Source organism: Mustela nivalis, assembly GCF_964662115.1.
Source record: "Mustela nivalis genome assembly, chromosome: 18".
Lineage (NCBI taxonomy): Eukaryota > Metazoa > Chordata > Mammalia > Carnivora > Mustelidae > Mustela > Mustela nivalis.
The window spans coordinates 4,657,499-4,684,492 of record NC_139037.1 but is presented as its reverse complement, the minus strand read 5'-3'; the positions used below and the strand labels follow the sequence as shown (position 1 = coordinate 4,684,492).

At 51.5% G+C, this 26,994-nt stretch overlaps 1 protein-coding gene across 1 annotated transcript in view; it reads left to right on the top strand.

The window, feature by feature from the left end:
* CDH13 (cadherin 13) overlaps positions 1-26,994 on the top strand; it is a 986,611-nt gene that overhangs the window by 899,596 nt on the left and 60,021 nt on the right. Inside the window, exon 10 of the mRNA XM_082712008.1 lies at positions 73-326. Coding sequence (XP_082568134.1) covers positions 73-326 — 254 coding nt within the window. The remainder of the gene's footprint in view (positions 1-72; positions 327-26,994) is intronic.

Below are 26,994 nucleotides of genomic sequence, written 5' to 3'. Positions count from 1 at the left end.
GACCTGGGGCAAAGGCGCCTTCTGCCCTCTGTAGCAGATACACATGCTGAGCCTCCCATCTCTGCTTTCCAGCCCCTGGACTACGAGATCTCCGCCTTTCACACCCTGCTGATCAAAGTGGAAAATGAGGACCCGCTGGTGCCTGACGTCTCCTACGGCCCCAGCTCCACGGCCACGGTCCACATCACCGTCCTGGATGTCAATGAGGGTCCGGTTTTCTACCCGGACCCCATGACAGTGACCAGGCAGGAGAACATCTCCGTAGGCAGCGTGCTTCTGACCGTGAACGCCACGGACCCCGATTCCCTGCAGCATCAAACCATCAGGTAGGTGAGCCGCTCTCTACCTGGAGACCCGAGTCATGCAGAAATAGTATTTCTTTCCCGGCTGCAGGCCTGGTTGTCAGGAGCGACCTAGCATTAAATTAAATCTGTTAGGGATCTGGGTAACGAGAAGGTACGTGTCGCAATGAAGTCTGTGGCTGATTGTATCAAGACCAGGCTGAGTCCGGGTGGGGGGCCTGCTGCCCGCACACCTGCTTCCCAGCCGTAGACCAGCTCAGGAGGAGAGGGACTTCAGGCTGTCTCTCTAAACGGCCAGAGGGGTCTGCCAAGCATAGTCCCTGAAAAAAAAAAAAAAAAAAGAAAAGAAAACCCACCGGCTATGGTGCCTTGCCTCTCAGACACTTGACCCACACTCTGGTCACCACAGCTTGCTAAGGAAGGCACTGGCTTCCTTAGCGTATTAGGAACCCAGAGAGGTTCAGTAACAGCTCCAGGTGGCCCAGCTTAGCGGAGGAATCAGAATAAAAACAGTCAGTATTCAAAGGCCCTTGCTCTCTGTCTAGGGCTGTGGATTCCCAACCGGTCAAAACGGGATGGAACAGACATCACTGGTACATAGAACTGGAACATCAGGGTTAGATTTTCCACTGATAAATGGCAAGCCAAAAAAAAAAAAAAAAAAAGGAAGAAAAGAAAACAGTCTTTAAAAATTTCTGTCTTCATTTCTTAAGCTCTGTCCGGTGCTGAGAAGGAAGGTGTTTTCATGACAAGATTTAATTAAATGATCATTACCCACGGAGCCCGCGGAGACAAGCTGCTCTCCGCGGTGCCGTGTTTCACTAGCAGCCCGAATCGGGTATGCAGGTCCAAACGCACGCTGGTCTCCGCAAAAGAAAGTTATTAATCTTTCTCTTCCAAAATCTAATCTTCCTCTCCTAGGAGGAACAGATAATCAAGTATTAGATACACTTCTAATAAACACGGGTCGTATTTTCCTGATTCAAAACACCTGGAAACGTGTCACCATCTCCGCGCGGCCCCGTTACCAGGGAGCGAGCTGGCCGGCACGCGGCGCACGTTCGTTTCCAATCCCAAAAGGCGATTTACTTTCAGAACAAAACTTTCCGAAATGCCGGACGGATGAGATACAGGCCTGCACTATACCAAATCCGATAATAATGTGACCTGAAATCGCCGTTCTGTTCTCTCTCTTTGCTTTTCCTGCTGGGTACCAGGCAAAGGAAATACGCAATTTAAATTATCAAAGAGCAAGTTTTCCTTAAGTCCTGAGGCGGGGAAGCTGGTCGCTTTCACAGCCGGTAAGGTGGACGCACTCATTTAGGTTGTCTTTGTGGGAGCTGAATGGTCATTTTGTACTTGTACAACAGGAGGACTAAGAGGCAGCTCTGGGGTGGGGAGGAACCAAATGTGGAGTTCGGATGGGCTTGTCATTGCTGAGATGGGGTGGCGGGGAGCTCCGCCGTCGCTGGGTGACTTGGGATGTCTCCAATCAAGAAGCCTTAACAGGGTGGCGAGGGGCAGATGCGTGGTAGACGCCAGCAGCGGGAGAGGCGGGTCTGTCCGGGTTCTCTGTTTTAAGACCCGCTCTGGCCGACTTGGGCAAACTGGGGAATTTGCTGGAAGAGTCCCTGCATCGCATATAGAACTAAAGAACATGCTGAGAGGGTCAGGCCCCGTGACAGCACAGGAACTCGGGGCCCGTGCTGCGTCTCTCGGGGATGGGAAGGTCGGGCTGCCACTCCCCGGCTTCACAGAGAAGAAGGAGTGAACCGCCTCCGACCCTTCCCCCGCTCGTGCCGCTCACCCACACGGGTTCGCAAACCCCGGGTGCGTCTGCTCTCCGTAGCCCGCGGTCGTGAGCCTCTCAGATCAGGGGACCAGAGCGGGTGTTCCGGATGTGGCCGCCCACCGCGGCGGGCAGCTGATGGGGACAGAGGAAGGGGAGCGCATCTTGCAGATGGCGTGTGGAGCTGGGATGTGGGACCGGCCTCGAAGAGCCGGAGAGCCGTCCCAGCACACTGAGGGAGGCAGGATTCTGGCTCCGGAGAGGGAGGGCGTGACTGGCAAGAGCCCAGACATTGAGGGGGTGTCAGGACCAGGCTGGGAGCCATGGTGCGCAAGGACCGGCTTCTGGCATGGGATGCGCACGTTCCGCATTGTAGCACAGGCAGAAGGTCCGTCTGCGGCACCCACCGCGTGAGAGAGGAGATCAGAGCGAGTGATGTGCTCCCCGTTCCTAGATGGGAGACCCGAGGGAAGAGGCAGGAGTGTGGGAAGCTCCAGTCGGTCGGCATAGATCTGACCCTTCCCCGTAAGCTGCCAGTCCCTCTTCCGAGTGGCTTAGCCCAAGACGCCACGTATCAGCCCACGTACCTGAAAGGCGCACGGGCAGGAGGGAACCCAGCACAAGAACTCGGGTGTCTGGTGTATGTTCTTACCGCACCTCTTGGCTCTGCATCTCCACCCCGGGTCGGCTTCGGCCTCAGTCGTGCCTGAACGGCCACCGGCAGTGCCTGTCCTCAACCCTCCCACCAGGAAGAGATGCTTCCCGATTGAAAGTTCAAGTCCAAGGGCCACACTTGGGTCTCACCGAGCCAACTTGCACACATGCCCTTCTCGGAGCCAAATGGAGTAGCAGGGGGGTGGGGGGGAAGGCGTGCCCACCGTGGGCCCCACGTCCCACCATGATGACCGCAGGAATGCGGGATGCGTTTCCCAGGAGTCGGGAATGGGGGCTGAGCCATCAGGAACCACCAAGAGTCACTGAGACCACGTTCAGCGCTATGAGTGCCCTCAGGAAATGCCGCTGAGGTGTTTCTCTGTGGCTGGTTTACTTAACCAGCATTTACAGATTGAGCCTAGCAGTGTCTGGAGAGAACTCTCTTCCAGCCTTGAAGCAAAGTAGATGTGTGTGGGCGAGAGAGAGGGACTGAGAGAAGGACACGTTTCTCTCTCTGGTCAGACTCCTCCCACACAGGCCTTCCCGTGGGACCCCAGCGTGGCCGGCAGGGCTCCTCTCTGGGCCTGGTTCCCGGCTCCCTCCACCGCGCCTCCCCTGGTGCTGGTGCTGAGCTCATCAGAGGCAGGGACAGCCTCACGGACAGGTGCAGCTCTTGCCACCAGAACTGGGAGCTTTGGAGCCCAGGGGGAGATGCCCCTGACACGGGTCCTGCCCCAACCCTGAGGGCAGGCTCCTTCCCTGTCAAAGCAGGGAAACCTCCTCCGCACCCCGAGCCCACCCCAAACTTAACAAACTTTCTAGCCGATTCCCATCACGGCTGGTGTCCTGGCTCCCGTGATGAAAGGCACGTCTTGTCTCGGACATGAGGCTGGCACAGCCGGCCCCTGGTGGGCCCTCTTTCATCTCACCGGGAAACAGTCAAGTCTGTGAAAGGCGCCTTGATCTCTGAGAAGCCTGTAACGCTGAAGACAGGAGGTGTCCGGGCATCAGAGTGAATATTCTCACTAAAAAGCCCGAGTTATTAAAACTTGTGAAAAAGCCCATCGCCGCCCTCTCCGCCAAATCAGAATGGACATCTGCGGGCTGGTGACAACGCAACTCTTCTTTTTAATGACTTCTATCTTCTTATCCTTATTATAAAGTTAAGATAGTTCATGGAGGAGACTTTGGAAAAGGCAGTTGAGAATAAAGAAGAGAATAAAGAATCGGTGATCATCTCGCCCAGGAAATCCCCTCCTGACAATGTGGGTATATCTCCGTCCGATGTCACATGTGAGAAACCTTCCGTTTTTATTACCAGAAATAGCTCCCATCACCCGTCCTGTCTGGGAACCTGCCTTGTCTGCTTCCCAGGACATGGTGAACAGCTTCTCCTGTCAAGACACGGCCATTATTTTTAATTGCCTGATAGAATTCTATTATCTTATTACATGGACGCTCTCATTTGTTCATTCATTTCCTTGTTATTAGATATTAAGAGTGTTTCCAATTGTATGCAATTATTTTTTGAAAAGGTCAGCGGACATGCTTACAGCTAAATTGTTGAATGCATCATTAATTTCCCGGAGAACTTTTTTGAAAATACTTTGCACCCAAAGTATTGGTATTGTTAATGCCTTTTGTCATAAAAATAGTTCTTTTTTTTATACCCACGCAGTCACATTTATATTTTCCCTTAAGATTTGAGTTGATATCAGGATTAGAAAGCCACTCGGCTCCGCCTCCCTCACCCCATCCTCCTCTGCACACCGCAGCCCCGGCTCCACGCCCCCAAGACAGGGGCCCGGCATTTCCCCGTGACACTCGTGACGTTCGGGTGTCTCTAATAAGGAGCAGACTTTGCATCTGAGCTTGTTGGCTAATTGCTGTCGGAAGGAGCCGCTCAGTTATCCTTATGCTACACTGGAAATGTATGACAAATGACAAAATGCCTTTGTCCCACGTTCTCCACCAGTGAACTGAATACCAGGGAGGACCCCTTGGGCTCTGTTGGTTCCATTGCTTTGGGGAGGCAGCCGGCCGCTCAGTCCCTCCCAACAGCCTGAGAGGACTTATCTCATTGTCTTTCACAATTGGGGGATTTCCTTGGGGGCACCCAAGTAGCACTTCCTATTTTGAGCATTTTTTCAGACCGAGCTCGTCTTGTCCGGGGTCTACAATAAACCACGCTGCAGCAGAGGTTCCTGACTACACACTGAATATATAAGCCATGTGTTGAGAAATATCATTCGTGCCGACATGAAATGACCTATCATTGCTCAACATGGTTTTAGAGAAAACATTCATCCAGGGAGCCCTGCAAGGGTGGGTCGAGCAGCACTGTATCTGGGAAGATTGAGTTTGGCTGAACATAACATGAAAATTCAAAATGACCGTGGATCAGAAAAAATAGAACTCTTTTTTTGGGGGGTGGGGAGTCTCCTGTAACAGAAGTCTAGAGTAGCCACGGCGGGGCCCAGGGCTCGTATGGAGGTCCCACAAAACTGTCACGGGGTCCAGTCTCCTTCCTGCTCACCACTCGATTACCTCCGGGCTGGTATCCCCTTCCTCATGGGCTGTAATGGTTGCTAGTGTGCCAGGCTTCAAGTCTACATTCCAGACAGTGAGATGGGAGAAGGGGGAAGAAGAGCATCGGGTCTCCCATCTTTTAAGGAAACGTCCTAGAAGTCAGCCCCATTACTGTGTAAATCTCATTGGCCAAAATTAGTTCCATGACCACACCTAACTCCGAGGGATACCAGACCGTATGGTCGTTTAGCTGGGTAGCAGCTAGCTTTTGAAACTGGGATTCTTTACGAATTAAGAAGGGAAGAGAGGATGCAGTGTCAAGTAACTAGACGCTTCTGCCATGGGGAACTGAGCTTTTCTCCATAATGAAAAACCACAGGATAAATTTAAAAGGGTAAAACCTGCCATGATATTAGATTTCTACGCAATCAAAATAATAGATAATCATGTTGCTCAAGACCAAATGCTTGGCGGAGGGAACGCGCGAGGATTGTCGTTACCGCTCATTCGGTCGCTCAGTTGAACAGTGTTCGTTGGGAGCCTGCTGACGCCCCCGGGGTGCTGGGCTTGCTTGTCAATGAGGGAGCCTCTGCCCGCAGCCCCCGGGGAGCTTGCAGTCGTGAGAGCAAGAGCATGGGTCCCACAAAGAAGGCTGGAGGCAGGAGGGCAAGGAAGGAAGGAGGAAAATACATGGTTTCCTTGGGAAGTCAGAACCAGCGGTCGCCAGCTGGGGACAAAGAGCCAGGCAGCAGAAATTGTGTCCAAGCATCGCTGCGGTCCGGAATCCTCCAGAAACCCCGCTCTCCCTGTACTTCTGTGCAGCCCTCCACCTCCTGGGACCCGGCTGCCCCCCATCCCCGAAACTGGAGGGCGTCTCCGCAACCCCCCTGGAGACAGGTGTTTGAGAAAGAGGGGCGGTAAGCTTGCTGGTCCCGGGACAAAGTGCCCAGCGTGTTTATATCAACGTGCACCCAAAGCACCTTCACGGGGGGATCATTTATTGCCCATGAACCCGCGAAGGACACATCGTTGGCCTCCCTTTTCACCGATGAGGAAAGCGGAGCCTCGGGGAGCCTCTCGGAGCCCTCCTTCGTGGGAGGAGAGCGTGCCGACGTGGGGGGAGAGTGGCTGGGGCTGCTGAGAGCCCACAGTGCCCACGCGTGTGTCCCCGTGGGGCGGGCTGGGTATCACCTCTGCGGGGGGTGGGGGACTGCTCTGACCTCGGGACTGTGCTCCCTGGGCATCTGGACGTGTGCTTTCTGGACATCTGGCGCTACCTTCCTGACGCCTTACTGTCATTCCCGCCCTAACCCTCCATCGTCTCACCGATCCCGGGCCCTGGGGGGTGGGGTGAGGGGAGTGGCAGGCGGGTAACCATCCCTCCCTGATGCAGTCGCATCAGCACCACCTCAGAGTTAGCACTTGAGGCCCGGCACGTGGACCTTCCGATTCTCCAGGGGGCCTACAATGCGTCAGGGACCCGAATGCGTAATCCGTCGTCTCCACAGTTGGAAAAGAAAAGAAAAAAATCTAAATGAATAGACCTCGAACATCCGGAGAGAGCATCGTGGCAACACGACCATGGTCAACTTTAAAGCTGGCGAAACCGTCTGTTTGAAGCCCATTCGTAGATCTCTCCTTGCTAGCGAAAAGGGGATTATTAATGACGTATTCCTGATAGCTTAATCACGCCAAAGGCCAAAGTGATCTCAAAACTTTCACGGGACCAAAAAATGTATTTGGCCAGTGGGTACGTGCCAGGATATCTGCTAGGGCTTGGGAGGAGGCCACCAGGGACAGAGAAGACTCATCGAGGCTGAGAGCTCCTGAAATAGCCCCAGCCCGGCCTGGGCCAGGCAGATGGAAGTGCTGGGTTCGTCGGCGCGGCCTGCAGTAATGGCAGCTGCGTGGGGGGTGTCTGTGCAGAGGCATGTCTGCGCAACCATGACATCAGCAAGTGGCCTTGTTTTAAACCAATCCCAGGAGTGAGGCCTGTGCAGGACAGACAGGCCTCCGACGGGGCTTCCGGACTCCACGGGGGTCACAGTCAAGAGCCATGGCCACGGCCACAGCCGTCAGCCGCCTCTTCCTCCTGCGCCTCCATCCACACTGAGCCTATGCTCAAAACTCGGACTATCTGAACCCGATCCAAAGTAGAGCCTCACCTCTCTGAAAACTGCAGCCTTCTTCGTCCTGATTTCTTTGGGTCTTTTGAAAGTCCTTTCCCTTCTTCTCCTGCTTTTGGACATGGAGGACTTTTAGCTCCGCGGTGGAATCCATTCCTGAAGCTGCTACAGAGCACAACATGCAGAGATGAGAATCCAGCGCCCCCCCCCCCCACCAAGACTCGTTAAAATGCCCAGTTTCAGATTTGCCTGTGAGTCATCAAGTCCTTGTTGATGGACTTGTTGATCAACAAACACCTTGTTTAATCTAATGTTGGAGACCATTCAGAGAAATGAGGGGAAATCAAGGGGAAATCGCAGGCTGTCTATGGGACATTTCGTTCTGTATCTTCTAAGATCTTTAGAAGTAGATGTCAAAAATCAGTCTGCTTGGAAGTTGGGATTTGGTCTTCACAGGCCTTCTCGGGAACACAGAGGCTCGAAGTGTATGGTAGCCTCCTATTTGTGGGGAGGGGAGGAGGGGGGGTTTCAGACTCCTTGTGTTGCCAAGAACAGATTTCAAAACCAGATTTAAGAGTTTAATTTGGGGTGACTCCCACCTGTTAAATTTTAATCAGGAGTTAAAGGCTAAAAAATAACATTTCTACCTGGGGAAATTAAAAGAACCTCCCTCTACTCAAATATATTATTAACACTTCATCTTAATTAAATGTGGTTACTGACCTCAATAACGGGATTTGGGGTGAGGTCCTTTCTGTTTCGCTTTGTTGAATGAATTAATTCTTTCCCCAGTCAACAAACACAGAGCTTGAAATGCAAATGAATTGTTTACAGTGGTGCCTTTGTAGCTTTTAATTAAACTGATGTTCTTCCATTGCAAGTTTATGGTGGCAATACGTTTTATCGCCTGCTCTGGCTGTAGAGATTTTTAATTATTTATGTAAATATATCAGCACAGCTGACTCTTATTTTTAGTGGTCAGATTTTCTGTTAGGAAGATGCCGGGGGAAACAAGGTCTAATAAATTAAACAACCGAATGTTTAAAGATTTAACATCTTCAGTGGCGAAAATTAGAATTCTGGCTTTTATGACAATCCAGAGATGGGAGATTTTCATTATTAACCTCAATTAGAGGCACTCCGTTCGGTTGATATGAAAGAGCTGACCATTTGGACCAACAGTTGAAAGGTTATTTTATAATCCAACCACCTTTCTAACATCCGTCTCCACGTGTTGTTGTAAATTTGCCACGGGCCAGACTCTCATTACTGAAAGCATTGTTTCAAATTGGTTATATTTGAATATAATTAGGATGGTCCTTCTAGCCAGCCTGAGAAATTAGTTCTCGGGGCCAACATGGGAAATATTGACAAACGCTAATATGGTTTCTCGCCCACTGTTTTCTCTAAGCTGTTCACGCTGCTGCAGTGGGTGGTTTGGTTTGGTTTGGGTTTTTTTATTTTGATAAAGGCATTTAAGATAGACCAAGGTTGCTGCAGAAGCTACCAAGAATGTATTGATAGAGAAAGGCACACGTTTCAGGATGGCTAGAGAGATGAGTCGACCAGGGAGAATGGCTCCTTTGTCTTCTCACCCCACTTTGTCAATCAGCAACACCAGGCCGTGGCCGAGAGCGTCCAGGGGACTCACGAAGGGCTCACCATGGCCTCAGTACTAACACAGGTGAAAAACCAGAGACAGTGCGTCCTGTAACTAATTCAGGAAGTGTGTTTCGGCAGCAGCTCCCAGTTTTGTCCCAGAGGAGTCATGCAGTTTGCATTTTCAAGTGGTGAGGCCCTGAACCAAGGTCTCCCACAGAGTTTATTTCAGGGGGCTCCTTGTGTACGCTAGCAGGATAAGAGCAGACCCCCATGGAGTCAGCTCTAACCAGCCTTGCGTTCCTGCGTGAGGGCCGCGTGTGTGGATCTGGACGAGGGTTGGGGAGGACTAGGCCAGCTCTTACCATTGCTAGGTAATGAGCACTTACAACATGCCGGCCTTTTTCTAGGCACAGGGGAGACAGCAGCAGCAGAAACAGTTTAAAAATATATCATAGAATCTTTATATGACGAAAATTATATGCCAGTGGGGCAGAGAGAAAGCAAGCAAGAAAGTAAATAGCCTAGTTGTGGGTGATCAGTGCAGAGGAAGGAAAAGAAGTGGGGTCGGAAACTCTGGAGAGGGGGTCAGGAAAGGCCTTGCTGCTGGCACGGCATTTCAGTAGGGAACTGAAGGAAGCAGGGGTGCACCGTGTAGATATGTGGGGAGGAGGTGGAAAAAACAAGTGCAAAGGCCCTGAGGCAGGGTGTGCAGAGGTGTGAGATGCGGGGAGGGAGGGGTCCTTGGATCTGGGGCAGAGTGGGTGAGGTGGGGAGATGAGGCTGGAGGGGCTTGGAGGTAAAGCTTTGATGGTGAACAAGACAGGAAGTTGAATACTGGTGGTTTTGGAAGAGAGCAGAAGAAACCGCACAGACCAGTGGGGAGGGACCCACGATAAGCCAGGTGGGAGGTGGAGTGGCGTTGGACTTGGCCGTAGCAGTACAAGCAGTGAGAAGCAGGCCATACGGAGCATGTCTGAGAGGTGACGGCAGCCGGGATGTGCTAACCAGTCGTGTGCCTGTGCCCATGTGTGTGTTTGTGTGTATGTGACACAGAGAAGGAGTGACCGTTGACTCCCAGACCAGGTGGACGTCTATGAAGCAGAAGCAGACGAGCTCCCTTGGGAAGGGACTCAGAGGAGGAAGTTTCGATCACACTGAGTTTGAGTCGGAGGTAGGGAGCAGGACTTGCAGAGCAGGGAGGATCTAGGCTAGACAGAAAAGTCCGGGTGCCGTCCACGTTCAAATGGAATTTAAATCCCGGAGTCTTCGAGATCCCCAAAGTGGTTAGTGAAAGCAGAAAGGAAAGGAGGCCCCGGCGTGGCCCTGCCTGGCACATTCTACACCAGGCCCCACCTCCACAAGTGACCCAGCCACAGTTAGGTACGCGCACTCTCACCTGGGCGGCTGGACCCCAACGTTGCCGAGCCGAAGTCGACACAGACACAACTTCCCTGGGCCCAGGATGGAGTGGACCCTCAGCCAGGAGTGGCTCAGCCCTCGGCCGGCCTGGCTCTGCCCATCCTCTCCGCTCCCGCCCCCAGCGTGTCCTGCCTCACCCCCCGGTCCACTCCTCCAACAGCGACACCCGCGCCGGCCCCTTGCTCCCAGCCGCACAGATGCGCTTGTGGTTACGACATAGTAGCGGGCGTTTTCTCTGTCCCAGACTCTGTTCTCCGGGCCTTACGTGCTCGGTCACATACAATTTCCCAGCAACCCATAAAGAAGGTGCTGGGTTGGCCCTTCCTCCCCGGTGAGGACAGTGAGGCTCAGGGAGAGTCAGCAACTCCCCCAGAGTCCCCTGGAGTCACACGCAAGAAATCTGACTGCAAGACAGACCTCTCTCCTTCCTGCTCCTCTGCCTCCCAAGCCAGACCCAAGCCGGGGCTCAGCCCTCCGGGTGTGCTGGCAAACAGACTCACTGGCCAACAGACTCGATGGCCCTGCTCTATCACGTTCCATTTCTCAGAACAAAACCTTCTCTTTCTGATTTGAGCGGATCGTCCTGAAATCTATGACAGCTTCTGCTGCTGAACCCCACGGTGAAACACTCCACTGCCCAGATGCCTGGGAGGGCCACAGGCAGGGTTTGGGTAGAGCCGCGTGGGCAGGGGTTGCAGAAAGCCATGGCAGGGGGTGGGGCGGGGTGGTGCGCGTCCGTCCTCTCATCCAGCAGGGAGGCCTCTGTCACAGCTTCCCTGTTTCTTTCCTCCCCACCTCCCGGGGCCTCCTGTTCAGACGGGGGTGTTGGAGCGGGGCTCACTTCCCAATGCTGCCAGACTCCTTATGGGCACTGGAGCAGCACAAACGTGAAACCTGTTTTCTCCGTGGGTGTGGGCGAAGCAGATCTTGACTTTTCCTTCCGTCCTGCCTCCAGGGGCTGCCGCAGAGCATCCCGCTCCACCCCAGTCTCATGTGGCCTCGCGAAGGGAGGTGGCAAAACCCCAGGGCTCCCGGGGAGTGCACGACTTCATGGGAACAAATTCCCACTCAGCCACTTTGCAGATGTGTCACCTCGGGCAGACACCCCGTTTCTCTGTGCTCGGTGTCCTCCTTGTAAAGTAGGGGGAAGCACGGTCTCAGTGACAGTCACCTTGGAGGGGAATTCCGGGTAAGCGCTGAGAACACAGTGCCTGGCCCAGAGTAGCCACTCAGTGAACCAGTCGTCATTCCTAACGCAGAGTGGAAAGGCATTCATTCAAGAATGAAAAGGGTATTTTCCTATAATCTGCGGTTTTCCCAAATTCTGGACTTAGAATAAGCCAAGTGTACGAAACACTTATTAGGGCTGAATGTGGGAGTTAGTTGCGGCTCCCAGGAATGGCGCTGGGGCCACAGCCAACCCTAGGGGCTGTCATTGCTGAAGGTCTCGTGACAATGGCTGTCTCCTCCTCATTCCTGGGGAGATAGAAGGAAGCAGAAAGAAGCTTCTAAATACTAAGTTTTGTTATTTGCCGTTCACTCGCCTGCAAGCGAGTCCTCAGAGAGGACAGAGCACAGGGCTGCCTGGTGAACCGTTACTGAGCAGCACCTGCAGATGGCTGACGTTCAGAGGGTTGCAGCCCAGCTTCCTGACGGACGGCTGTGCTCGACTTCGCAATCATTGTAGAGTGTGTGTAGCACAGTCCTATTTTCTGCTAGTAAAACTGTTCCTGGTTTGAGCATCGGGATTAAATGGGTCAATATTTTAAAATGTTCTGCAAAGCCTCTGATGCCGTGCAAATAACACCGTGACTAGTAGAGACTCTGTTCCCCAAACAAGTTGAGGATCTGGGCGACTGTGTTGGACAGAGATGCAGCAGAGGAGACTTAACCAGGGAGCAGGAGCGGGCATTACAGTTCAGCGCCTCTGATTACTTCCCGTTCAAGGACCTGTCAGCATCCGTGGCACCAAGCAGCAGAAATCAACATCAGCGAGATTAAGTGGAATACAAGAAGTTACTCGATTGATATTGGGGACCACAGAAGGGACAGGAGGCCAGAGGATAAACCAGGGGGAAAAAATGAGTGGCCACCAAAGAGAACCGAGCAGAGGAGGCTATCGGGGCTACCCCCAAGGGAGCAGCCTGGCACTCGAGTTACACCTCTCGGGGTGAAAGCAGGGCCCCTCCACCCCGACCCTGCACAGTGAGAGAAAGTCAGATTTGCCAGAGCTCAGCTGCACGTCCCCAAGCCAGTCCCCCTGCAACCAGGCAAGTAGGGGAGTGGGTGGCTACCTCCCACCACTACCACCCGAAACAGGGGTCTGTCCAAAGGGGAACCCGGGACGCTGTGGCGAATGATAAAGGAGGCGTGGCTCTGGAGGAAGACTGTGGCGTTCTGGGTGTTCTCAGAACAGGGGGGCCGTGAGTGACACAATCTCCTGGGGCACATGCTTTTAGAATGTGCCAGAAAACCCAGCCATCAAGACAAACAATCTACCCAGACAATATTTTTCATGTCAAAATTCATATGAAAATCCATGCTAAACAAAATATCAAATTTATAAGTAAAGTAGGATCAGTGGTGCTGATTTTTCCTTTTGCTGCCAGCTCTGATAGGGTAGGAGCACAGACTGTGAAGGCCATTCTGCCCCGTTGGGCCCATTTCTTCGGCAGATTGAAAAGAAGGGATCAGAAATGCTCTGTGACTTTGTGGCTCGGGGGCAGGTGTGAACGTGCGTTTGGCCGAACCCTAGACTGCGTGGAGACCCTTTGCGCCAGGCCTGATCGTGCATCCTGGTGGCGCGGGCAGAAGCAGATGCCCTTTCCACAAGAGTGAGAAATGACGGGAGAACTGTAACCTTCCTCACCCACAGAATCCGGAGCCGGGCTCCAAAGGAAAGCAAGAGAGATCTGTGGACGGAATAAATAAATACAAATAAAAACAAATGAGGCCGTAAAATAATGTTTAAGATGATTGGGGGGGGAAGAACAGGAACCTTGAACATAAGTAAAACACAACGAAATAATAGGAGAGGCAAATGTGAGACGCAACTAAATACAACATCTAGAAATCCCGGTGCTTTATCTCATTCCCACGCCCATGCCGGGGCAGTGGGTGTGGTCACCCCCACCCGACGGAAGAGGAAGCGAGGGACCCAGATATGTCAGGGTCGGAAAGTTAGTGAGTGGAAGGGACAGGATTCTAATTCTGACATGCTTATGTCCAAGAGTTTTTTAATAAGGAAATTATTTATTTTGAGAAAGGGGAAACCATCATTAAAAAAAAAAAATCTGCAACAGTGCAACGTGCATTCTCCTTAAGTCCCATAAAATATCTTTAAAATTCTATTCCGATTAGGATCTTTATTTCTCCAGCTAAGCTGAGGGTCGGCGTTCAGAGGGTCAGTGTTTTCTCTGTTCTCCCCCTTGAATTCTTTGTGTCTGGGGCTTCTTTCGAAATCTGCAGAGATGGGAGGACCAGAGGACCCAGTAGAGAGAGAAGAGCTGAAAAAAATGGCTCTTAGGGTCCCCGCTGGTGTCCTTCTGAGTGTCCTTCATGGGATGCCCACAAACGAGCTGTTCTCTGGAATGGAAATGAGCTGTTCTCTGAGCAGCTGCCAAAGAGCATCTGTGGGTGAGGGATTACTGTAAGGTATTTCACCCTTACTGTCTAAAAATTAGACCTCTCCAGCTCACAAAATAAATAATGCATAGATCGTCTCGTTACCGGGAAGGTACATCTACTCATCTTAGCGACGACGTCTTCAGTCTCTGCGTTCTTGGGACTCCGCTGAGTGCGCTTGGTGTAACCCACACCCTGTTCACCTGGACGGTCATCATTGTCCCTGCTGGCGTCCCTCTTCCAAGCTGTCCTCCTCCGAGTGTCTGTCCATGCAGTATTCTGCTGGTCTGGCTGTCTGATGGCTTCTCTCTCTCTCTCCCTTTCTCTCGCCTCTCTCCGCTGCATACGTGTGGCCCATCCCCGGTGTCTTCTTCCCTCTTGAGAACTGTACAGAAATCATGCTCCCCGCAAAAAAAAAGAAAAAGAAATTATTCTGCCTGCCTCGAATCGCACCCAGCCTCATTATTCACACCTGCTGTATTTGCAAAGGCAACATGCTAAAATTTAATTGTAACCCAAAATACTGGCGGCGTTTTTGTGGTCACGTGCGGATACGCGTGGAACAGCAGCAAAGCGGAGACGCTTGTCACACACGTTTCCAGCTGAGGTCAGAACAAGCCATGCTCGGCTTTCTTGTCTCCGCTCTCGTACAGTAAAGCAGCGTGCCCTCGAGGTCTGTTTGGCGCCACATTTTTTGCATTCTCGGGCTTTCGGGTGGCGATGTTGCTGTCTCCAATGGCCCTGGGAGTGGTGCTGCCTGGTGTTCCTCCGTGCAGGAAGGCAGGGACGGTGCTAGAGGAGCTGCCTTCACGACCGAGTTACAGTCTGCTGGCCACGCGTTCAATGTTGTCCATCAACCATGTGTGTGACATACAGTGTCTTTAAACAGAAGCGCATGGAAAATTAGGCAATGGGTGGTTTAGTTGACAAAAAGGTGACCAGAGGCTCGCAGGAACCTAATCCTCTGTGTGGTCCAGGAGCAGTGGCTGGGATCCCTCACTCGATGCCTAGTGCCTAGACCCCGGTGCCTAGACCAGGGCTGTGGGGGGTAGCAAGGATGGACGGCCCCTGCCTGCCTGCACGCTGGCTACCTGTCTGCCGTCCCCCTGGGCTGTGAGCCCCTTGGAGCCAGGGGTCGCGGGAGTCTTGAACCATGCCTGACGCATCACGGGCAGTCAACAAATTTTTGTTTAATTCATGAATAAATTGGAAATAAGCAATCATCATCAAAGCCAGTTTTCCAGCAGGCTTTAGACTACAGTGAACCCTGTCCGGTGGTTAATATTTAATTCCTTTTTGCAAAATCTAGAAAGGGATTTCCATCAGGGTCTGACTCTAAGAAACAGTGGGAATGAGTGCCAATTCAGTATTTTTGTTTAATTATCATTCGATGCTCCTCTTTGGTGCAAGCCTCCCCTTCGAGCTTGAGAAGATAAACGATGCTTCCCTCTCCCGGTGCCCCAAGCACCTGGGCTCTGCCGAACCTCCTGGGGGGAGGGTCATGGCCCCCTTGGTAGGGGGATGGTGTCGCCCAAGTGTTCACGGTGCTGCTGCCTCGGAGAAGCTCATGAGGTGGGCAGAACACCTTTCTTGGAAGCCATTTGGCTTCTCTCTGGACCAAAAAGGTAGTCCTGGGAAGACTCTTACCCACCGAGCCCACTCACTTAGAACACAGAGAGCTGCTTGGATAGAAAGCAGGGCCAGTGACTTGTTGCTTCCATTACAGCTTCTGCTATGAGAGTACGAGTCAGCAAATTTTTCCCATAAAGGGTCAGATGATAAGGAATAGAGGCTTTGTGGGGCACAGGGTCTCAGGCTCAACTACTCAAGTCTGCCGTTATAATGCAAAAGCTGCCCCATCAACTGATAGGCGTGGCTGTGTTCCAATAAAGCTTTATTTACACAAACAGGCAGAGGGCCAGATTTGGCCTCTGGACCACAGTTTGCCAGTCTCTGCAGTAGGTCTCTGTGTGATGTGTGTGGGGTCTTGTGTGATGGGGTCTCTGGGCACCCTGAGCCCTTTGAGAAAGGCTTGGGTCACACGGACTCTTTTCTCCCCAACTTCTGGCATGGTGCCTGCCCCCAAAGAGAGCCGTCAACCAACCCCTGCTAAACGCGTGACTCCAGGACACAGGCATTGTGAAACGTGCCAGCCGGATGCAAGGTGATCTACCCAGTGACGGTCCATCAGTCTTTGTCCGATGTCCATCGTCAGTACTCAATAAGGCGGCAGTTGCTTCTCTGACAACCAATCAAAGCAATAGTCCTGTATTCATTCAATAAGCAGCCTCTGATGGGGCGCCTGGGTGGCTCAGTGGGTTAAGCCTCTGCCTTCAGCTCAGGTCATGATCCCAGGGTCCTGGGATTGAGCCTCACATCGGATTCTCTGTTCAGCAGAGAGCCTGCCTCCACCTCTCTCTCTGCCTGCCTCTCTGCCTACTTGTGATCTCTGTCAAATAAATAAATAAAATCTTTAAAAAAAAAAAATACCCTAAGGAAATACCCTCAAAAGAAACCTTAAAAAAAAAAAAGCAGCCTCTGAGCACCCAGATGTCAGCCCTGGAGACTTCAATAAGCTTGTGATAAATCCTGACACCCTGCCCGGGAGCAGACCAGAGGCTTCCCTAGGATTCCTGCAGGTTCCAGAGGGCTGGAGAAAGAGGCCCCGCGCTGTGGCTCCCGGTGTCCACTCCTGACAAGTTCCTTCCGCTGCTCGTTGTCTCGCCATCCTGCGCCCGCCCTTTTGCTCTGTCCCCCTGCCACCCAGGTACACACACATGCGCGTGTGCACAAACGCCTGCGCGTGCACGTTCGCCGTCACCAGCAGAATCAGGATGTGACGGGGAGACGGTGACGTGGCCCCAAATTGCTTCAGGCTGGATCCCCACGGTCCCCGAGCGCAGATCCTTCTCACTGCCCCTTCCCTCTGTGTTTTTTGCAGGATATGTTCCCCCAAAGCACCCCAACCTCGGCACCTATGGTGACTCCTCCCCTCTCTCCAGTCTCTCCCTGTCACACACCCCCCTACTTGCCCCTCTGTGACCCTCCCTCCCGCCCGATCCCCCTCGCGCATCCATGGGCTGGTGCCGAGTCCCTTCGGAGGAGGAGAGCATGTTTTCTAGAGGTTGATATAAATTGCCTCCTAGAGCACATACTCTTTTTTGTCTGGCGTTTTGCGCTCAGCACAGTTGTTCTGTGATTCGCCCATGTCGGTGTCCTGTGTCCCGATTCTCCCTCAAGAGCAGAAACGGGGACCTTCTGCAGAGTAACTCGTTCTCTCCAGCTCCCGCCCCCAGTGGGCTTCAGGCTCACCTCTAGCAGATAGAACACGGAAACCCATCTGAAGACCAAAAGGGCTCCCCACCCCCACCAGAAGGCCCCGGTGGTTTTAACAGCATGCCTCCCCCCATCCAGGCCTTCCCGGCCTTGAGCTGCTTCAACAATTGTTTAATGAGCACCTACTGTGTGCCAGGTGCTGTTATGGGAGAGGAACCGAGCAAGCAAGCCCTTCCTCTTGGGGAACAGAGAATCAGGAAGGAAGCAAATAAAAAGTTGCTTCCAGATCTAATAGGTGTTATGGGAATCGATCGAAAACACTCAGGAAGTCGTCTGGAAGGACAGACATCCGGCCAACTATAGGGGTTCCTTCTGGGGAGTGGAATGAGAGTGGGGTTTGGGCAAAGTCTCCCTCTACTTGTTTTGTTTACAGGTTTTCAGAGTGTAGTCTCATATTTCTCATGTTTAGTTATTGAAATGTCTTTTTTTTTTAAAGACTTTATTTATTTATTTGACAGAGAGGGCTCACAAGTAGACAGAGCAGAGGTGGGGTGGAGCAGACTCCCCACTGAGCAGAGAGCCTGATGTGGGGCTCGATCCCAAGACCCTGAGATCATGACCTGAGCCGAAGGCAGAGGCTTAATCTACTGAGCCACCCAGGCGCCCCTTTAAATGCCTTTTAAGGAGCAATGCATGCTCATTGTAGAAAAAGTCACCAATACAGAGCCGGATAAAGAAGCAAATTAAAAGTCCCCTTTAGTCCTCGCCCCCCAGATCCGGCCGCCATTATATTTCATCGTGTTAATTCCACACTCAAGAGGCAGAAAGGCACGTTTTGTTTCATTTTGTGTCATTAAGCAGGCCGTGGGAGCTACTGTCAGCTTCCTGGGGACCTGAGCTGTGTTTATTTTTTAAGAGGTACTAATCTTTGATTAACAAGGATGAATGTAACATTGAAGAGGAATCCAATCGCACGTCCCCTCCTTCTCAACAAAACCACACTGTTCTCCCCCAAAGAGCGGCGTCAGGACTGAGGATGTAGGGCCACGAGCCGGGGAATGCTAGGGGACATTTTTCATGTCACTGCCCAGACAGTGGTGCGAGCGTTCCAACAGAAAGGTGTCCCGGCTGCAGATTACGTCCCCAGCAGAAGCCGGGCAGGATAATAACTCACTTTGTCATTACTTAATTCTGGGAGGGCTGCAGTCACTGACCTTCCGTCGCTGGGAGGGTGAGGCCCTCGGTGTCAGGATGTCTGGGAACAGAAATGGCGAGGGGACAGGTGACTAGGGAGGGGGGAGGGGATTGCCTACAGAAGTCAGATGATGGGTCCGCGCCCCTGATGCATTTCTCCTCTAAATGACATATTTGCGCGGGGAGTGCGTCCTCTGTGCCACCGCAGAGCCCACCTCCAGGCGCAGGCCAAGCCGCCGGTGCAGCTCTTCTCCCCGCAAAGTCGGGCACAGGCCTTTGAGGGCACAGGTGTTTAAGCTAACACAAGACCGTCCAGACCCCCTGTGTGGATCTGCCAACATCTGGTGGCTCTCTCGTATGTCCCATTCTCCTGGGTCTGCGTGCTCAGACGGGCACCCTGGGCACCCCGCCCCCAGCCACTCCCTCAGGACCCACCAGAGCTCTCCAGAGCCGGGCCCATCACACCCAGAGCCCCTGCCGTCTGCGATGCTACGTATTCTGCACGTCTCCCCCTCCCTGCCCCGCGCACCGCGTGGCTCCCCCGTATCTCCTTCCATATAACAGCCACGTGGCTGAAACCTGCAGGAGCATAGTGGTCAGAGTCGTGCTTTTGCATGCAGGATTTAATATCCGGCCTGCCTCTGAGAGTTGTGGGACTCTGGGCAAGTCGCTTAGCCTCTGCTGGTCTCCTTCTCTCCAGATGGAAAAGGAGATAATACCTAGCGTCATCGGAAGGATTGATTATATGGGCCGATCCGGCAAAGCTCTCAGCCCAGCATCTGGAAAATAGTAGGAATCAGTGCATATTAGCCATGACTGTAATCCTTCAAGAATTGTTGCAAACGAAACCTTGTCCTCCAAGCCGTCTCTCCCCAATCACTCCCAGTCCCAGCGGGGGGCTTCGCCTTCCTGCATAACTTAACCCAACTTTCAGCACACAGGCACGCAGTTAGATGGAAATTGTCAGTGAGCGTCCTAGCAAGGACAGCCCCCCAGTCTCAACAGCTTAACACAATATTTATTGTTCCCTCAGATCACTCACTGCCAGTGATGAGAAAGGGGCGGGGCCAGATGGCTCCGTCCCCATCATTTGAGCATCAGACCTCCTTGGCTTCCTCCACCTTCCGGGGCTGTCCCTTCCGGGTGTGGCCTGCGGGGTCGCTGTGCACCAAAGAGGAGGCGGGTCTTCTGGGGGCTTTGTGGCTGGAGCCAGAAGTGGCCTTGAGACCCCAGCCTAGCTGCAGGGGAAGCTGAGAAATGCAGCCCCCCTGGACACCCAGGTAGAAAAATCATGTTGGCCAGGAGATGCTTGAGGGCAAACCAGTTGCTCTGGATCCTTCCCCCAGGGATGGCCCCCCTTCCGCCTTCCCTTGGGCTCCATCTTAAGAATTAACTCTGGAACGGAGGAGGTGGTTCGCCGGAGAGGAGAGGCTTTCCGAGCACGGAGGCTGCGGGGTGCGGAGAGGTAGCAAGGAGCCATGCATGGCCCCTTCGGGCACCAGCACCAGCAGCACCGACACGGGCCCCAGAGATTCCCGGACAGAAACAGCTCACTGCCACCTGTACCTGGGGTGCACGTGGAATTTGAGGCAGGGATGAGGGGCAGGTCACGAGAGTGGAGTCCGAGAACCTTCTGAATAATGGGCAGTGTTCCCCAGCCCATCCGCCGGACCTAAGAGCCCGCATCTCCGGGATTCCAGTAACGAGGCTAGTGAGAGCTTCCCTCCCTGATTCGCCCACCTCTTTGCCAGGCCTCTGCAACGAGGAAAAGGCACCGAGTCGAGTAGTGATTTTATTTTATTTATTTACTTATTTATTTTTTTATTTTTTTAAAATTCCAAATGACCTTTCAAACAGAAAACACCTTGTGTAGACTTTTTTCCCCACCTTCAAAGGTAAGCATCTCTGGAGGTATCCTCAAACTACGGCTAGCTTTACATTCATCACTGTGCTAGGAACTGAATAAAAATATCACAAAGGAGCTCTTCGGTAGCTCGGTAGGTTAAGCATCTGCCTTGGGCTCAGGTCATGATCCCCGGGGCCTGGGATGGAGCCCCGAGGTGGGCTTCCTGCTCAGCAAGGTGTCTTCCTCTGCCCCGTCCCCGCCGTGCTGCGGACCTGCGCTCTCCATCGCGTGCACGTGCTCTAAGATTCATAAAATCTTAACATCACCAAGGTGCTTGAACCAAAAGAAAATTTCCCTCTGATTCAGCTGTGACTCCAGACAGGATCCAAAGAGGAGTTCTACAATCTCTTCCCTGGGTTTTATGGAGACTTACTTTACGCTTCTGTGTTAGCCTCTTCAGGCAATTTGTCAGCCTTAAAAGGGCACAGGAAAGGGCCGCGAGTAGTGATTTTAAAACAGAGTTAAGGCGAGGAAGGCACGTTGGCACACAGTCTGAAAGCCGTGTTGTGTTATGTAGCAGCCTTTCCCCAACAGTCCTACTCTCCGAGACAAGTAATTCCACTCCTAGGAATTCATCTCCAAGAAATCATCAGAAATGGTGGTGTCAGGCTTGGGTACCGGGAAGCAGGGATCTTCCTGCAGAGTTCTCCACTGGAGCCTTGTTCCTGACAGCAGAAAGTTGGGGAACAGCCTGAGTGTCCCCCAACAGGAGGCGGGTTGAATAAATAGTGGGCCAAGCCCTGTGACAGACTAATGTACCGTCAGTAAGCCCCGGTTTTGTAAGAACTGTTAAGCCAGGGGAAATTGTTCCCGATACAAAGTGAAACAGAAAAAGTGGGATATCAAAACCTGTACGACCCCAATTATTTAAATCCCACGTAGAGACGCTCCTGAATAAAATAACCCACTAGGCTGGGAGTGATTCTCTCGGGTTCCTGGAAGCACGGACAGGTTTTCTTCTCTCTCTTCCCCCTCTGCTTTTGTATTGTCAAGTATTCTAGGCTGAACATGTTGCTTTTATAAACCGAAAAATAACTGTTTAAAGAAGCAAGAAACAAGGGCACCGTGAGGAAGCTCGTCGTTCTCTCCGCAGAGACTCGCCCAGAGGCACCGGGTTCCTTTTCTAATCTTAGAGGACCGCGAACACGGGCCTAGACCACCGGGCCCCTGAGCCTGTCTTGGGCGCAAACGAGCACTTGTCACCCGGGACGCATCCCGTTCCGCTGTCAGAACATCCATTCAGCTGCACAAAATACATCCTGGGAAAGTCCATCTAGCTAACCCTGCAGACAGCGCTTTTCTTTACAAGGAGAAATGAAAAAGCCTTTCCCCTCTGTAGGTCCTATAAAGACGTTTCCTGGCATCTTTAAAAAAAAAAAAAAAAAGACAAGGGCCCTTCTCCCAGGAGCATTTGGGGAAGGGGGCTGGAGCGCATGTTGCCCTGTGCGCCTGCAACTGATTTCCAAACGATCTGGAAGAGAAAAGCACTTTGAGTGAGTGAAGGGAGAGATGTGTGTGTCAAACGTTTTTTCTCTCAGGTGGAGTTTTCAATCTGCTGTTGTTGGGCTGTTCAGACAACCGATATATTGAACAAAAATAACAATGATTACCCCAACCAGGACAATAAAAGGCACTGTCATTCTCGCCATAAGGCCAGATTGGGAGCACTCAGATAGTTCTTCAAATCCCATGGGACAAGCCAGTTACAGGCGGAGACTCGTGTCCTGGGAAGGGCAGGTTAGGGTGTGGAGGGACATCTTTACCGCGTGCCCGGCGCGTGAACTCAACAAGGCATGCGCTGCTCCCACACCAGTTGGGGACTCGTTCTGCGACCCAGCCCACCACAACCCTGCCACTCTGGGCCCAGTTGCAGGGGACAGCGGTACTGCTCCCTTAGTGCATTTCCAGGGACTAAGGACTCCTTCCTTCCCTGGCGATGACATAGGGACTGTTCTTAGAACTGAATTTAAGCTCTGTTGGAAAATTGTTGAAAGCCTTCAGTGCTCACTTTCCACCAAATTGAAATCTATGTTACTGTAATAGCCAAAAAAATCTTCCAAGGTTCAATTGGAATTCTTTTCTATTAACTTAATAATAAGGGTCCAATTTCAGGAAAATGGTTTCGGTGTGTGAATGAAATCACGCTGATTGTTACGCACCATCAAAGCTGGCCTCCAGCACATGGCTAATACCTATGGTTTGGACTTCCTAGAGGGGCCAGCGTTAACTTGGAAACATCCAGATTTTTCTGACATCGTCTGATGGCTTCTCTCTGAACCCAAAGTTCCCCCCTTCAAGTTATATGGGCTTGTGTATTTTCACAAAGTTTGCTAAACTGTTCACTCCTCTGGTGCTTCAACAGACTATGAGGATGGAATTTGAGGTTTCTCAGGTGATCGTTCTAGGCTAGTAAATGAACTGAACATTTCACTGCACTTCGAGGCTTTCTGTCTTCCGGGCTTTCCACCTGTCATCCCGTGACCTCTGTACCTCCCTCCAGGAGTCACCAAGAAAATAAACTACAAAAATAAAGGTTTGGTGTTTTTTTTTTTTTTATTAAGATGTATGACTTTAAAAGAAAAGCAGTGATATCAGATGGAAAGCCAAAGAAAAACGGAATTAAGCCTTATTGAGCAACTACTAAGTACCAGGCATTTTCTGTATGTTTCATCATTTCGTCTTCTCAACAACCCCGACACAGGGCCTACTGTCCCCACTTTGCAGAAAACGCAGCTGAGGACAAGAGGTTACACACATGTGCTGGGAACCATGCAGCTTAGCAACAACCCCTCCCAGCCACTGCCTCCTGCTGTAGTTCCCCGGACATGAGCCTCTTCTAATATCCTAGCAAACATTTTCTGTTTCTTCCAAGCTGGGGCTTGTGCCCTTGAGAACTCAGGAAGGCCACTGCTGACTGTCCGTAGGGTTGGGGTGAAGGCACGTTTGGTACCCAGTCTTGGGGAGGGCTTGCTCTCCATTCTCTGCTGTTGACAGCTTCGCTCGGCTGTCTCCTGCTGCTTGTCACCACAGTAGTCAGAAACAAGCTGTGTCCTCTGGGCAGCAGATGAGTGACAGACAGAGGGATGGCCCTCCTTTTGCCGTGGCCCCATGTTGGTGGCACATCAGTTCTGCTCGGGGGGTTGGGGTGGCAAAAGGAGAAGGGATGGATGGGGCCCTAAAGGAGCTTCTCCCGCACAGCGGATGTTAACCCGCTTGTTCAGTAGATCAGGTGATCTGTATCTTAGCAAGAACCTGCCGTCTTCTTAGCCACATCCTTTGTGAATTCACAGCCTTCAGGCCTTCTCTTCCTGCTCACCATGCTATGCTGAATTGGCCCCCCAGCCCCTGAAGATGTCCCCATTCCAGTCCCTGGAACCTCCAAATCTGTGACCCTCTGGGGTAAAGAGAATCTCTGTGCTGTGACTCATTAGGGCTCTTGAGCCATAACCCAACCCTGGACCATCGGGGGGTGGGGGGCACCCAACATAACTTTAGTATCCTCGTAAGAGGGAGGTATGAGGGTCAGAGCTGGAGAAGGTGCGATGAGAGGTTGAGACCAGGCAACAAAGAGACCCTGAGAAGAGGAATAGGTGCACCTCTGGGTGCCATGGAGAGCACTGGAACAGATTCATCCCTAGAGCCCCCAGAAGGAAGGCAGCCCTGCCCAGACCTTGATTTTAGACTCTGACCTGAGAACGCCAAGATAATCAACTTGCATTGTTTTAAGTCACTAGGTTTGTGGAAATTTGTTACAGCAACCACAGACGTTTGTTACAGCTGCCATCCTTTTCTCTCTTCCGATCAAAGAGAGTCGCTAGAAATCTCCCTTTGATTCGCACTGCCTACCCAACCTTACCCATACACACACCTCACATCTCCCACACCGAGAGTCCTGCAGGCACTGATTGTTATTTGGGAAACACTGCCTTGGCTCAGGACGTGTGTCTCAACCATCCTTATGTCCACCAGGACCTTGTATATTTCCCTGTTTAGAACGTCAATGCTCTGCCATTGTCCGCAGTGAGCCTCTTAAACCAGACCTGTTTATATTTGTCCAGAGCTAGTCATGCGTGCTGGTAGGAGAATGAAATGAATAATTTCATTCTCGCGACAAGGAAATAAATATTTGATTCGTGGACCTCATCATCCCATGTAACCGAATCCAAGTGTTCGCTCTGCATTCGGTAGTCCCCTGTCCATGTCAGATAAATGGCAAATCTATTGGGAAGTGTTCTTCTCAGTTCCTGACCCTGTCTCTTTCCCAGTTCATTATGTCCACCTCTTTCTATAGTTGTCTGGATTCATGGAAAGAACAGAGACTTTTAAGAGACATTATTCATTACTAGAAAATCTTGGATATCCCCACATTGTAAAAAAAAAAAAAAGAAGAAGAAGAAGAAGTCACCCATCTTTAGATGTCTGAAATATACTAGAAGAGCAGTTCTTCATCAGTGGTGATATTGCCATGACATCGGGCAACATCTAGAACATTTGGGAGGGGGTGTGACCAGCCCTGAACAGGCAAAAGCCAGAATTACAGCTGAACTTCCCACAGTGTATAGTTCAGCCCCTTTGTAAAAAAAAAAAAAAAAAAAAAAAAAAAAAAGAATTATCCAGCCCCAAAAGTCAGCAGTGCCAAGGTCAAGAGACCCTGTGATAGAACAACAGGCTAAAACATGGCCAAATGTCCTCTGACTCAAAACGAGAGAGCTGGCTTTACACCAGTTCAAGGCAACTTTCAAGGGCCTGGAGACTTTCATTGACTGCAAGTTCAGTCTTGGGCAAAGGTATCTTCTGGCTCTGAGAGAAGCCAAGAGAATCTTCAAGTATAACGACGGGCATATGGAACCGGGGCCACCATCCTGTGAGCCAGGCTTCCGTGCTGCTCTGGGCGTCTCTTTTTCAGAGGGCTGCTGCCAGACTCAAGTGTGTTCAAGGAGAGCAACCCGGGAAAAGGTTCTGTTTGGGATCATCACATGGAGGACTTTGCATTTCTACAAGGAAGATCCGCATATGGCCAGTACACTCATGAAAAGATGCCGAACAGGACTACTCATTAGGGGAATGCAAAGCAAAACTACATCAAGATACGAACTCACACTCGTTAGAATAAAAAGAAAGAGAGAGAGAGGGAAGGAGAAAGAAAAGAGAAGAGACAAGAAGGAAGGAAAAGAAATAACAAGTGTTGCCAAGGATGTGGAGATACTGGAACTCTATGCACTGTTGGTGGGAATTTAAAATGGTACCATTGCCATGGAAAACAGGATGATGATTCATCAAAAAATTAAAAATGGAATTATCATTTGGTCCAGCAATTCCACTTCTGAGAACCAAAAATCATTGAAAGCAGGGTCTCAAAGAAATATCTGTACACTCGTATTTATAGCAGTGTTATTCACATTAGCTAAAATGTGGAAGCAACTCAGGCATCCATCCATAGGTGAATGGATAAGCCCTCGTGTCATGTACAGACAATAGAATATTATTCAGTCTTTAAAAAGGAAGGACTTTTTGACACCAATGATAACAGGGATGAACCTTGAGGACATTCTGCTCCGTGAAATAAGCCAGCCACAAAAACCCAAATCCTATCCAATTCCACTCATATGAGTCATTAGAGTAGTTGAATTTATAGGGACACCAGCTAGGAGGGTGGTCACCAGTTATGGGGGTGGGGGATGGGCAGAGTACCAGGATGGGAGCTCATTATTGAGCGGTTAGAGTTTCAGTTCTACAAGAAGACTTCTGTGTTGTATGGTGTGGTTGGGGTCACCCAATATGATGCGTGCCCTTGATAGCACCAAACTGTACACCTAAAATGGTTAAGGTAGTTAATCTTTACGGGTATTTTGCCACAATTTTAAAAAGGGTCGGGGCAGAGAGGACTTTGGAATCACAGAAAACCAGACTATCCAGCCACTTAGCAACCGTGAAACTTGGGGAAACAGAGGTGGCCTCCCCAAGCCTGAGTATCTTCATCTCAGATGGCATTCCCAAGATCGTGATGTGTCTGAGCTCCACAAGCACAAAGGGCTTTGCATAGCGACTGCCACCTCGTAAGCACTCAGTAAAAAGGACTAGGACGTTTGTTAGTAAGGACAGGCAAGGCTCGAAACCCTCTGATATGAGGCACATGGAAGAAGCTGGGCCTGGAGAAGGAACACAAGAGGGACAGACACGATCGCCATCTTGCAGCTTTTGGAAGGAGGAGGAAGTCCGCTCCAGCAGACCCAACTGGGATGGACAGGGCAGAATTCGAGGAAGAGCTCCCTTCCTGGCTGCCAGAACATGGACCCAGTGACCTGGACCCTGGGGACAGCAAAGTGGCCACAGCACGCCCTGGCTTGCAGCACAGGCCACCACACTGGGCCACGTCCCGAGTGCGGAACAGCTGAAGAGGCCCTTCCCTGGGTTCTCCAGTTAGTAGTTCTCATGAATTCGGGCACAGGGAGATTCTGGGACGTTCCATGAGAAGCCAATAGTCAATAGTCAATAGTCTAGTCTTCTCTGTTCTTCCGTGGTCATGTGCCTCGTAACTAGTCAGGCCAGAGGAAGAAAACCCCCCTTTGTGCA